Source organism: Ciona robusta, chromosome 12 (assembly GCF_009617815.1).
Source record: "Ciona robusta chromosome 12, ASM961781v2".
Lineage (NCBI taxonomy): Eukaryota > Metazoa > Chordata > Ascidiacea > Phlebobranchia > Cionidae > Ciona > Ciona robusta.
This window is the reverse complement of record NC_143246.1, coordinates 700,860-715,280: the sequence shown is the minus strand read 5'-3', so window position 1 is coordinate 715,280 and position 14,421 is coordinate 700,860. Positions and strand designations below refer to the sequence as shown.

The following is a 14,421-nucleotide window of genomic DNA, read 5'->3' as shown; positions in this document are numbered from 1 at the left end:
TTAGCAGACGATAGTAGAGTCGGGGAAGATGGGACATCTTTAACACATAATATCCAAATAGTCTGATCGTGTTTTAAACAATTAACAACGGTCTGTGGAAGTCGTAAAGATACGGTTTTATAATTCATTAAATGTTCTTTGTTTACTACCAAATGAAATAAGAAAACAAAATGAAAAGGTGTCCCATCTACCCCCACCCTTCTATATTAATTAACCCTTTTACTACACTGTCGACTGGGCTCGATCAAAACAAATCTGAAGTAACCAACAAAACGGGTTCTAGTCGCCATCGGTGACTGTGGAGCAGTAGACAGAATGTATTTATACATGTATTATAACTAATGAAATTTATGACGTATGAGGATTGAGTGATTGGTAAAGAATATGTGTAAATACGCTTTGTACAACTCCTGTACCATGTGTCTATTGTAAACTTACACTAGTTAACGTTGTCGTCTCTTAAAAACGTTTGTTTTCATGAATTTTGACAAACCGTAATCACGCAGTAACTAGGTAATGTTGGAAGTTAATATTAATCATATGATATTGAATTAAAAGTAATGTTTCAGTTACGAGTAATGATAATACGGTATAAGAGTAGTGCATTTAATGCGTCCCCACTTAAATGCTAATAGTTTGATTCAGACGTGAATCGTTGTGTGGATACAACACATGCCGTCGTTCCCCGCCAAACTCCCAGGCAGTGTTTCCGCTATGTAAAGTGCATGAAGAAAGTAACCGTTAATTAATCGCTCATCGTGCGGTTTTAAATCTGAAAATTTAGTCTAAAAATTATAAATATATATTATGATTTGATTTCAATCAAGAGAATAAAGAAAATTGCTAGAATTAAGAATTGAGATAAGTGCAGAAAAAAGTCACGAAAAAACAACAACAAGAACAACTGTTCGACGAAAAAGGATCTTTATGACCACTAACGTGCTCAATAAGTTCTACAACCTAAGAGCCCAAGAGGCAGATGGGCCGCCACCTTGTGTCCAAAATAACACGTATGTTTTACGGTAAATTGAAGTAACAGTTGGACTAAAAGATAATTTTAAAGCTTAGAAAGGGAAAATACGGGTAATTTGTTTTCTACAGTAAATAAAGTTGGATTTAAAAGCGGGGGTCATTTTGGCCATTTTAAAACTATAATTTTTATGCAAAAACTGTTTCAAAATGTACATATTGTAGTGTGTGGAAGAGACTGAATTTACATATATAGTAGGGCGGGACCAAAGTTAGTATAGACTGGTATAGAGGATACGGTTTCATAATTCTTTGAATTTTCTTGGTGTACTACCCAATGGGACGCGAAAATAGAATGAAAAGGTTTTCCATCTTGTCCCGCTCTACTATATATGTAAATTCAGTCAGAGTGTAAATAACGTAGCCTTTGTGGAAATATATGTTTTTATTAATAGTTGTATGGCGCAACTGCAGTCGTTGGCTCCTTGGCTACGTATACGTATGTTGACACACAAACGAACATATACATGCAACGCTTTGTGGGACTATATTTACATAAGCCTGCACACAAAGCTCTGTTTTGTATATACAGTTGGGTGGAGAAGATGGGACACTTTTAGCACACAATATCCAAATATTCTGATCGTGTTTTAAACAAATAACAACAATCTATGGGAGTCGTGAGGATACGGTTTTATAATTCTTTGAATTTTCTTGGTTTACTACTAAATGGGACGATAAAATAGAATGAAAAAGGTGTCCCATCATCCCCCAAGCCGCTATATTAATCGAAATTTCACTGTTAAGATCCTAAGTTTATAATCGTTTTTTAGACAATGATACACTACTGGATTGGATAAACTGCCGTTATATTAAGTGTATTTGGTAGCAGCATCGAGCCTCGAACTAATATAACATCTCGATTTGAGTCAGGCGCGCTTATAGCTTTGCCAGAATCCCGACTTATGGACACTGAAATTTGATCCCTTTATAATTTACTAACCAGGCCTGATGCTACAGCATATGTGTTGGTCGTCAACTCATAAAACGGAAGTCGGCGAAATCATCAAAAGACTCTGCTACGAATCCTTACAGATTTATATTGATATAGACTCATAGACTTATAGACACGGTATACCCAGCCTGGATGTGCGGTTACACAATACAGATGCATTTAAATTCACTCAGTTAGTCGCTCAGTTGTGTTATACGATTTTTTTAACCGTAAGCGTGTTTTAAAGTTTTGTCGCTATATCCCGTCTTTCCTTATTGTAGCCTACAGTGTATTGGTCGCTACTGTATCCGTAGAGACAGAGAAAATTATTCTTATACTATGTTATGATGTAATATTCCAACTGTGACATAAATCTCAGGTCCCCATTGTAGAACCTCACCAAATAGAAACACGTAATATGTTGAACGAACATTAGTCGTTAAGCTTGTTCATGTGGACTAAACGGGTTAAAATGCAAATAATTATTGCCCTTTTTAAACGAATGTTAACCAAAACCAATATTCAGACAATTGTTTATGGTTATAATAAAAGCTGTAAGCACTGCAGGAAATTGTGGGACGGTTTGTGGTTGTGGTTTTAGTGCAGTGCATGTCTTACCAATGATATTAGATGGTTAAATTTAAGCAGGCCACTCTTAATTGCTCTAGAGTGCCATGGGTAATTCATCTAGGCCGAAAGAATAAGAAATTTTTGAGCTTTTAAAATCTGCCTGTGTAATTTACAATGTAACTTGATTTAAACAGTAACACAACTATATATAAACTACAACGGTAGGGAAATGTAGTTCTATATATTATGTGATACATATAGTACTGTGGGGTAAAATAGGGCGTACCATTACCATCTAAAATAAAACCTATATTTCCGACCGTGTTTTTAAAAATCAACAACCATGTTTTAGGGTCGCGAGGATAAGGTTATAACTTTATACATGGGAATTATCTGTCAAGTTGAAAAGATAAGCAGATAGTTATAAGTGCCGTTTAATAAGCTGGTTTAATTTAAACTACTGCTTTACAGAAAGGCTTTGTGTTTTCAACTAATTAGAAGCCAGTAAATTTATTACTTTCATTATTTATTCAGGTTAAGAAGACTTAGAATGCAACGTTAAGGTTGTCTTGCAGGTAATTGGTGTTTGGGCTCGTAGAGAAGGCTTGGTTTTATTAACAGCCCATGTAGTTGTATTACTGTGAGGTAAAATGGGATATTCCATATATAGTACCTAAATCTCCTGATCATGTTTTAAAGCAATGAAACATGTCCCGTTTTACCCCGCCCTACTATATTCAGTGACCAGCTTATATATATATATATATGTGTTACGCTTATAGTAAGCTAGCTTGATATCAGAGTAGAACCTAGGGCAGAGCAAAGCCCAAAGCTTTTTAGGGGTATTAATTATTATTTAACAAAACCAGAGAGTTTTTATTTTGTGGCTGACGATCTCGTTTTCATAACCTAAGTGTTTAACGTCGGCCGTTGTTCCAATAAATCCTTTCTTTTCGTTATTTTAATTAATTTGATCTACTGTATTTAATAAAGAAACTAAATTAGTGTTTTGTAACTTTCCAAATTGAGCATTTAGCTGTGGTAAAAAATAAGTTGCAAAGTAATTATGGCTGCGACAAAACGTCGGGAAACCAAAATAGTTTTGTAAATTTACAATTCTGATTCTAAACACGCTGACCCCTAAAAATAAAATCAACGTAAAATCGTTGTAACTGCGTTCTTTCCGGAAATTAAGTGTCACGCATATTAATAACTGGCATTCTGGCGTCGATGTTTTAATATAATCGCCACGTTGATAGTTTTTATTAAAAAAAATTGACTATTTTTTTATAGAATGCTATTTTAAAATTAAATTGCGTGACCGCCTACGTCCTACGAGTTACCTCGTATGCAAGTATAAGCTGTATTTGTATGGCACAATTAGGACAATACATTACAAGCCGTTGTATACAAATTAGGTCTGGCAAAAAGATGTTTAAAAATGCAGCTTACCTCGGGTACCATTTTACCCCGTGCGCCATCTTACCCCGTGTGCCATCTTACCTCGGGTACCATATTACCCTGCGCGCCATCTTACCCCGTGTGCTATCTTACTCCGTGCGCCATCTTACCCCGTGCGCCATCTTACCCCAACCTACCATATACCAAACAAAGCCACAAAAACAATTTACAAAACAAGATGACAAAAACAAAATAACCACAAATAAATTCTCGGAAATTGGCCCATGTACTTTGACGTATATACCATAATCTCTGGTGTTTTATTTAAATGTATTTACACGTTTGCATTACAACCGTGTTTGTGCTAATTACACGCGCCATAATTTTCTATGAAACTTTGCAACTATATGCGCTATGTGGACCTAAACAAGGCTGATCAGTCCAAAACAACATGTCCCGTTTTTAAAACTTTGTCATTCGCGTAACCTTTACACATAGGCTAGTAAGACCAGTCAGCTTCCGTTCTACTTTTTGTACAAAAGATTCAGCTGTTTACTTACTTGACGTCAGTTGCGTATAGTTGGAGCGACACCTTTAGCAAGTATAGAGCTCTTAAACTTATATACACAATATAGCCATCATATATGCAAAGACGTATTGGTGTATTTAAGCGCTTACAGAAATGTGTTATAGCTAGAGTTAATGTGTTTTTTTTTATTTAGATTTGTTTTATACCGCAATGTGTGGCAGTTTAAGGCGTATATTATCGCTGAACGGTAGTTATCCTCACGCATATTTTTTAACGTAAATAAGCAAACTCATAATCGTTATCTGTCGCTACCAGGAATATTTCTATTATAGATATAATATACGTCTAACACTTCATGCGTGCTATAATTTAGCGTCCTATTCTATATTTGTTTTAAGAATACATATCTTTTATCGCGCCCATCAAACAAGAACTTTTCGAAACAGGTTTAATGAATTTTCCTTTACGGATTTGAACTTGAGACATTATAGATATAATGTTGCGTTTAAGATATGCAGTGTGCATATATCCCATATAATAAATGCACATTCAAATGAATACTCATATATAGGTACACGCGTACATATCATGCTCGCAGCAAAGCGCAAGTGTAAGAAATATTAAACTAAAGCGTTAAACACTTTCATGGCACTTTACCAATTTAAGGCTATATGCACAAATGTCATGTAAGTTTCCATTCCCAAATTTCCAAACATTTTTCAAATTTTAGTTCAGTAAAAATAACATTGTCAAAAAAAGTGAAAAATAACAATTTAAACGTTGTTTAGCCCTATAAGACTGTTGCGTAGTAAACATATATGAAAGGCGTGAGATTGGTATTCACGCGTTCAACGGATGTGTGGTTATAGGAAAACGCCTACGTATATATCAGTAGTGATATAGCCTGTTTAGAGCAAGTAATGAGATGGAGCTTATATAGCGAACAATAGACAATAGCCTGGTATATAAAGTAAACCAGAACTAAATGTTACAGGTAGATAGCTTGAATATTTAGCTTTATCTTTGAATAGGAAATAGCTTTGGGGTAAGATATATACTGTTAGCACCTAAACTCCATGTTTTTGATCGTGTTTTGAAACAATTAAAATCGATCTTTCAGAGTCGTGAGAATACGGTTATATAATTCTGTAAATATTCTTTATTTACTACCAAATGGGACGAGAAAAGATAATAAAACATGTTCCATCTTACCCCGACCTTACTATACTATAGATTGTTGCAAGCGTAGAATTAATAATCATAGACCTTCGTTGCGAAAATCTTGTAAGTCGCAACTTGTAGTCATGTCACGACAAGAAACTCATGTTCATTTTTTTGTGCAAAACGCAACAAATTGAAACACCAGACACACGCCGTACTCACGCGATCCATGTGTTTTGTAACTTCCGGCAAGAGTTTTGCGACCGAAGTTTCGACGTCCTTATACTGTTGTATAATGATATATCCTGTCTGTTCGTTTAAATGTTTTTTTAATCTTCGCAACCGTAATCGGCAACTAAATTTATAGTATTACTATATATTCAGGTCGTCTTCATTACAGTGAAATGTGACTTAAAGGCGAAAGTGCTGACTGTTAGTAAGAATAATATAGTAGGGCAGAGGAAGTTAGAACATCTTTAGCTCATAATATTCAAATACCCTGATCGTGTTTTAATCAATCCGCACCGGTCTATGGAGTCGTGAGGATATAGTATCGTAATTCTTTGAATGTTCTTTGTTTACTACCAAGTGGGACGAGAAAATAGGAAGAAAAGGTGTCCCATCTTCCCCATACCCTACTATATATAAAAAGTCAGTTAGCAGAATTCTTTCCGCAAGAATTGATTTAAAATACAAGTATAGTAGGATGGGGGAAGATGGGACATCTTTTTACCTATTTTCTTGTCCCATTTAGTAGTAAACAAAGAAGATTCAAAGAATTATTAAACTATATCCACAGAAATCCCATAGACCATTGGTTATTGTTTAAAACACGATCAGGATATTTGGATATTATGGGCTAAAGGTGTCTCGCTTTCCCCCACGCTACTATATAATAAGCCAGGTAACAACAGCATTACTATTCACGTGATGTCAATTGCGGATATGTGGAAATCGCGTTGCAGCGCAAGCGCTGTATGATTATGATGTCACATTAGCTTCAACGTAACGCCTCAAAGGCTGTTATTGTCACACGCCGGTAGAATACGCATTAAGAAAGTTAGTGTTATCTTATTCAAGTTATTGTTCTGTGAAGGTGGTTTATAACACAGCGGTTTTGCGCGCCAGTTTTGTTGCGTATACAGAGTTGTTAAACTAGTATGCTCTGATTTTATTTCTGTTATTTTTGACCATGAACTTGAATATAAGTAATAATTCCTATTCCCTGTTAGCGTATTATAATTTAGCGTATATTTTGTAGGGGAGGATGAGACACCTTTTCTTTCTATTTTCTTGTCCAATTTAGTAGTAAAAAGAACATTCAAAGAATTATAAAACCTTATTCTTACGACTCCTATAAACCGTTAATTGTTTAAAACACGATTAATGTTTTTGGATTTTATGTGTTAAGGGTTTCGCATCTTGTCCCGTCTTCCCTCGCTCTAATATATAGTTAAAAAGTTATTTTTGAAGTATATACCTAGATAAGCTATACCACGTATTTATAAGCGCTTTTTACTACATTTAAAACATTAAACCATCAGGTTAAATCGCTACACAGGTTAAAACTATTCAAAGTCAGTCGAACAAACCGCACAAATCAAACCAATCCTTACGTTATACGATGTTTAATAGATATAGTAGGGTGGGGGAAGATGGGACACCTTTTCATTCTATTTTTCCGTCCAATTTGGTGGTAAACAAAAAACTTTCAAAGAATTATAAAACCATATTCTTACGACTCCCAAAGACTGTTGTTAATTGTTTAAAACATGATCAGGATATTTTGATATTATGTGTCAAAGGTGTCCCATCTTCCCCCACCCTACAATACATTAACATTGCTGCATGAAATATGATGTAGCGCAACACGCGTTTGAGTAATTGTGTGATGTCGTTAGTTGTGGTGCAACCCGATGTATAGGAAGCGATGGTGACGTTATTATACAGAATATTCAGATTCTGTTAGAAGTTAAGCCGCCCTATGCGGTATTGCAGGAGTCCAACATTTTAAGTGGTGTATTTCGCGGAAAATTTTGGTTTGTTTAGAAGTTAATTTAAAATAACACAGGCGGCTTGTTTTGAACATTAACTGTTCGTGGTGCATGGTTGAGATCGGTTTCAATGCTCGCTGCAAGGTTTGTGTGTTTTGATTTCGTTTAGCAAGTTACGTCACGACGAGTGTAGATAGTAAACGAACGTAGAATCCGCTTTGAAGTAAAGCTAAGAATTGGAGGGAGTTTGTATATAAAAGGTAGGGGTAGTCAACACACGGTAAGGGTGCGCGTCATATTTAATGGACTTTTTAAAGTTGGAAAGAATATAAAATAAAAACACTGGCGCCAGATTAATTTAAACCGCAGGTTTCAAAGCCCTTTTGTAGAATACTCTGACAATGTTGGTAGTTATGTATTGAACAAGTTAGACGATCGATATTAATGATAGATAGAGATATTATACGGCGTGCGTTTTTACGACTTTACTTTAGTAAAGATAAATTTTAAAGCATTTGATTTAAAAAGGAATTTGTCTGTTTTAGTACAGGAGTTTTTAGTCCTGTTAAAAATAATTGCCTACCTACAGGGCTTCCCCTAAAACGTTATTACGCTTCTTGAATGTGAAGTGTCAACCGCGAATTTGAATATTTTCGCACGTAGTCTTGAACGAATATAAGTTCCCACACTCGCAGTTTAAGCGCGAAAAGTGCAATCAGTTCCATTTTGGAAGCAATGCTCCTAATTCGGGCGCAGAATTGTACAACAGATCGTTGGGCTGTCCGAATGCGGTCGTTTTCGCGTCAAATTCATCTGTATTTGCACGAAAAGGTCGCGCAGTACACGGTGATTAAACCATCGAGTACCGCAGTGGCTCCAAAACGTTTCTTGATTTCGAATTGCGTCACAAAATCGAGACGGGCGCGATGACCGCTTTTCGCCACGTTTTGGAACGTAAGTAGAACTAATTCTTTATGTGCGACGCTGTTCTAATAATCGGGGTTTTATCAGACCACGTTGTCATGTTATGATGTGGGCCGTGATACGTCAGAGCTAAACAAGTGGCGATTATTGCTTTATAAACCGCGCTTATACGACAGCAATTAATGTGGAATCTTTTATTTCAGATACACTGTAGTTTTTTTGATAACGAAAGATATTATGTCGAATATGACCACAACGTCAACGTATTTGCTGAACTTAACTACTCATGGAGGGCCAATATGCACGAAGACACCAAAGACGATGTACCTGGTCATGTTGCCAGCTATCTTTGTCGTTCTGATGTTCAATGTCGCCGTCTTAGCTGTGGCAACCATGAACCGAGTGAAACTAAAGAGTCAAAACTACACCTACAGTTGCGTGTCCAGCACACTACTCAGCAACGTGTTAGTCATGGTGGCGCATTGCTCTCTTGTTTTGAGGAACTACGTCATATCTCTTGGACCTTCCGATGACGGAGAGCTTTCACACTCGGCCAAGGTAATTATTACGTCATATCCTGTTGATTAGCCAATCCAGGCAGTATTTTAATTAGGAAACTTAAAGCTACTTGCATATACACAACGAACGGCTGATCTGAATATTAAAACACACGATTTTAATAAGTATGCATTACACAATATATATATGCGTGCGTTGCATGCATTTAACTTGTTTATCCTCGCGTGGCCGTGCAACAAAAGTTGTTATACACGGGTGCTCTGTATCATACACCTCGTACCTACCGAACAACCTCCAAAACAAACTATAAACGTGTAGGCTACCTTGTGATAAATGCAGAAAATAAGTTGGCCTTAACTAAAACGAAGTAATAAAACCATAAGCTCTTGGTTAAATTGTCATAAATGGTTTCCTATAGTGGGCTAAGCAGTCACATTGACACTTGTGTTCAGTTAGTTTTGTGTTTTTAGTTTTTCAGCCAATTACTTCATTGTTTTAAATTTAAATAAAATATGTTTTGCTTATAATTTCTGCAAAACGACCGAAGCTATATAGCGCACAGTGCAATAGCATTGGCCGCAGTATTTCCAATATTTATTACATAATAACATTTTCCTTCCCAGTTGGTGTGGGTATTCGTGAACACTCTGGTTGGGTCGTTAGTGTTGGTGGTGCTGGCCAATATTGGCGCGCTGGTTATTGTGACATTAGACAGCACGCAGTTTATTGGACCGAATCTACGAAACTCGATGAAACCACTGGATACAAATGCACTAAAAAAGAAAAGGTAAAATCCTACAGAACGTTTTGCTATGAGCATGGTTTAAGAGTTGAATTCCCCAGCGCAAAATTTAACGTGTCGAAATTACTTTGGCCTGTGGCCGAGACAGTATATGACGCGTTAAATGAAATATGCTTTTATATGGCGACCTCTTTGGAGCTCGTACAATCGTTATAAAATTGGGTGAAATTAACACTAAATCCCAGAGAGTAAACGGTCAATCAGCAACAGCAGACTCGTAGGTTTAGTTTGACCTATAGGCAGGGATCTTAAAAGTGTATTGAAACCAAAAAAAGTACTAATTATTTTGTCTCTGAAATAAAAAATTGTATTATATTTTCAAGTTTTTATATTGAAAACAAAAGTGTCTTAATTTTACTATAAAATGGGTCAAAAAAGTAGAATGAAAACATGGACGATCTTACATCAACCTAACATATTGTAGGGTGGGGGAGATGGGACACATTTATTTTCATTCTAACTTTTCGTCGCATTTGGTAACAAATAAAAAACATTCAAAGAACTACAAACTCGTATCCTCACGACGACTGACTATTTATAGCGGTGAATAACAGAATCATTTACTTTAAAACTGATAACAAACTCATTAACCTAACAAGCGTATTAACATATTCTCTTCCGGATTTTTAATTGGAATTACACGGGATGTCGTACACACCACATTGGGTGTCTACTTAAGGTCATTTTTCTTTGAATGGATGTAACTTATTTATTCTCACATGGCTAGGAAACGACAGTCGTTATAACACGGGTGTTCTGTTTCATACACCTCGTGCCCGCTTACAAGTTACCACGTACGTAACTTTATGGGTGATTGTTTTTTCCCATATGACTGTATTTGTACAACTCATTAGTAATCACTGTGTTAGAGCAATCAGCACCGAAAGCATCTCGCCCAATGACACGTACACCAATGGTTGGCATTTAGTTAGGAGGCGAGTGCTGTTATTTATTAAATATATTTGCGTATAAGTAAGGGGTAACTTTACAGCCGCAATGTGTAGGTTGACTGTTTGCTTGTGGAAACCCGCCCATGACGTAACATAACCGGTTCTAACCAGTTTAGACTGAATTACTCAGCGTGGGATAAAAGCAGATAATCTTTATACTGTTCAGTAGGCTATATAAAACATGAACAACTGCTTTAAATTGTTATGTACATGATGCACTTTTAGTTAATTGGCCAAATCTGGTCCAAATCTCAGATCTTCTGGCTCGCCAAAGCCTCCACATACAATGAACTATGCCATAGAACCGCAAACCAAAAGTAAAGTTCAAATGAACTTGTGTTACAGCGCACCATATACGGTAGCTTCACACAAACTTTGTAGATGTGTGTACAAGCCACCAACCATTTAACTTTGTGGGTGGTCTGTGATCAAAGAACTCAAAAGACGTAAACTTCTTGAGAATAAACTTTATCTCAACTGTTTCTAATTAAATGTTCGTCGTCATAGAAGAAGCTACCCTTTTAACCTTTTGCTGTTTGATTGTATTCGTACTTAAGAGTATACAGTGTATAACTAAAGCCTATACAAGATCATACAATACATAGACTGAGCATTTTTAAAACAATTAAAAATTTACTAAAAAGTGACTAGCACCCACGTGGGGTTTAAATTGTTTATGTGCGTGTGACGTAATTGAACGTCACAATGGTTTAAATTTTTTGATTTATTTGTTGCCAGCAAGTTTGCCACGGTTTAGCAATTCAATTTACTTGCAAAACTTAAGTGCTTATATAAACTCTATATATGGATGAGAACATGTGGCGAGGCACGATATATATAGACGAACTGGTGTTATTTAGGCTGGGTTGGTATTGACCTGTGCCCCAATATCTGCTGTTATTGAACCAGAGGGTACAGTAAAAGTAAAAACCTTTTTATTTTAAATCGAAACTGTTTAAATTTAATCATCGCTACCGTAATCGAAGAAAAACATAATATGAGAAGATGGGAAACCTTTTTATTCTAATTTCTCGTCATATTTGGTAGAAAACAAAAAGCATTTACATAATTATTATAAAACCGTATCCTCACGACTTCCATAGAACGTTGTCAACACAGTACTGTATATATTGCAGACGAGGAAAAATACTGAGAGCTTGGTTTTTAATCTCTGGATCATGGGTTATCCCCGTTGCCGTGGTGGTTGCTTCGATGGCCGGGTGGAATTGCGCCGATATCTGTATTTGCACCGGGGGAAGCTTCTTGGGCGAAACTTGCCCAAGAACCCAGGGTTGCTCACGAGTATTTCCCCCCTTAAAGTTTGCAGTAATTGGAATCATTGGATTGGTGTGGGTGTTGGAGGTAAGACAGATATATAAAGTATAGATTCTTTTGTCTATCTAATGTTATAAACTCTATAATATGAGATAAACATATACTCCACACTCTATTATATTATAGAGTATTAAATCTCATGATTATCGCGAGTAGCGTTTTCAATCCTGTTTACATTAGGTGTAGCAACGGTAATTTATATCCTCTCTGTTTTAGTTAAACCATGTTTTAATATTTATAGATTTCTCTTACAGTCATTTGGTTTGCATATTGGACATCAGAACCTTTTCTTTGTTTCACGTTTTAAAACACGTTTTATCAGGCATCAACACACAGAGCTGCGTTTTACTTACCTATAGGTTTAAAAATCACATTCTGTTAAGTCTGTTAAGCAGCACATTAATTTGTTTTAACTAAATACAGCATAATATATGATTCAATTGATATCCTATCATTGGTTAACACATGGATGTTTTTAATCTTCATAACAAACCCATTAACCTTATACCGTTATACACCGGTACTTCCTGTCATGTTGCCCACTTTGGATGCACGCAAACACATTTGCATAATTCGTTTCCTACGGATGTTTGTGATTCATAAAAATAACTTAGCATTCTTTAGTTTTACTATCTTGCCACGACTGTGCAGGAACCAGAACACCCGTGTAAAAACGACTGTTGTTGGCCCGCCATGTGAGGATTAATAAGTTACATACGTGGTAACTTGTAAGCGACCACGCGGTGTAGGAAACGGAACACCCCTGTTATAACGACTGTCTTTGCCCCGCCATGTGAGGATAAATAAGTTACATACGTGGTAACTTGTAAGCGGGCACAAGTTGTATGAAACAGAACACCCTAGTTATAACGACTGTCGTTGTTCCGCCATGTGAGGATAAATGAGTTACATCAATTCACTTATTTAACCATTCATTCATGTTGATGCGTTTTCAGGCGGGCATTCTGCTTTACATCATCAACCACGCCGTGCAAAAGATGAAAAGAGTAATGACGATCAGGCGTCCTCCAAACAGCTCCTCGGATCCAGGAGACGAGTTGGATCACAACAATGCCCAAGGAGCAACATCCGACAGCGCAACAAATCCTATAGATCTTCCTGGAGCGGATGAGAGACTTAATGTGCCTTCAGTGAAGGAAGGTTTAAGGAGAGCGAGCAGTACAAGCTCTCGTATCTCGGCAGCAGGAGTCCGGAAGGGATGGAAGAGGATCCAACTCCGGTTCAACACTCGCCTCCGCTTCCTGATCTCACTCACAGTCCTCTTCCTCGTCTCCACCATCACAGTTCCTGTAACCGTCATCTTGGATGGAAGTTTGGAAAAGATAAACAACCGTTTATTGGTACAGACACCTGCCATTGTAGGAATTTACCTCTACTTTGTTGGTTGTCCGCTTCTCTTTATAAAATTTGTTCCTCATATGAAGACAACACTCCACAACGCTTTCTGTAAAGTACCCTTCTCGCGTTTATGTAGGCGTTGTTAAAACAACCAAAACCAATAACTGATGCGTTGTGTTCTATCTGAATTGAAATAAGCTACCATTACAATACATTGGATGTGTTTTAAAAGTATCATTTTTATTGTTTTAAAATAATATTTCAGACGCATTTTTGACAGCGTTAGCTTCTGCCTTTAAACACTTTTCTTTCTTGTAGAATGTAGAAATACGACCACATGTTGAAAATTATCGTTTTACATAAAAAGTAAAAATATTAAAATGTGGAAATTTTATTAGAAACACAATTGAGAAGTCGCATACACATATACCGTGTGATTATACTGGGCACGCTGCACCGTTCACCGCTGGTTTAAAATCTCACATCTTAAGGTTTCATAACCAATTCTATATAAGTTTCAAAGCTAGCCACTGCATAAAAGTTTCATTTTTTTAAAAGTTTCATTTATTTTCCTGTTCAAAAAATGTATAGTCAGTTTTATTGTTATCGTGATTCCAGGAAAAAATAAACAAAAACATTGATATTTCTTATGAGAATGTACACCAATTTGGAATTAGCATTTATTGATGGTCTATACAAAATATATAAAGTCGCCATGCACGAGGTGTATAAAGTATAAAGCCCGGCGTTCATTCATTCATTACACCATTATAGAATCAATAAAGAAGTTTAAGAAATAAACCTAATCAAAAAATAGGTCTATATAGCAGGGTGGGGGAAGCTGGGACACCTTTTCGTTTAGTTTTCTTATTTCATTTGGTAGTAAACAAAGAAGATTCAATGAATTATAAAAC

General features: G+C 36.4%; 1 protein-coding gene across 1 annotated transcript; it reads left to right on the top strand.

Moving 5' to 3' along the window:
• Positions 1–8,708: 8,708 nt before the first annotated feature.
• On the top strand, positions 8,709–14,153 carry LOC149726095 (uncharacterized). Its single transcript, XM_089889546.1, has 4 exons — positions 8,709–9,100; positions 9,685–9,848; positions 11,950–12,175; positions 13,105–14,153. Exons 1-4 carry the CDS (start codon positions 8,780–8,782, stop codon positions 13,651–13,653), a joined length of 1,260 nt encoding a protein of 419 aa, XP_089745672.1. The 5' UTR covers positions 8,709–8,779; the 3' UTR covers positions 13,654–14,153.
• The last annotated feature ends 268 nt before the right edge of the window (positions 14,154–14,421 follow it).

Bases quoted from the DNA above. Each gene is read 5' to 3' on its own strand.
- LOC149726095 (XM_089889546.1), top strand. From the start codon at position 8,780: ATGTCGAATATGACCACAACGTCAACGTATTTGCTGAACTTAACTACT. The intron at 9,101-9,684 runs GTAATTATTACG...TTTCCTTCCCAG, and splicing joins AGCTTTCACACTCGGCCAAG to TTGGTGTGGGTATTCGTGAA. The intron at 12,176-13,104 runs GTAAGACAGATA...ATGCGTTTTCAG, and splicing joins GATTGGTGTGGGTGTTGGAG to GCGGGCATTCTGCTTTACAT.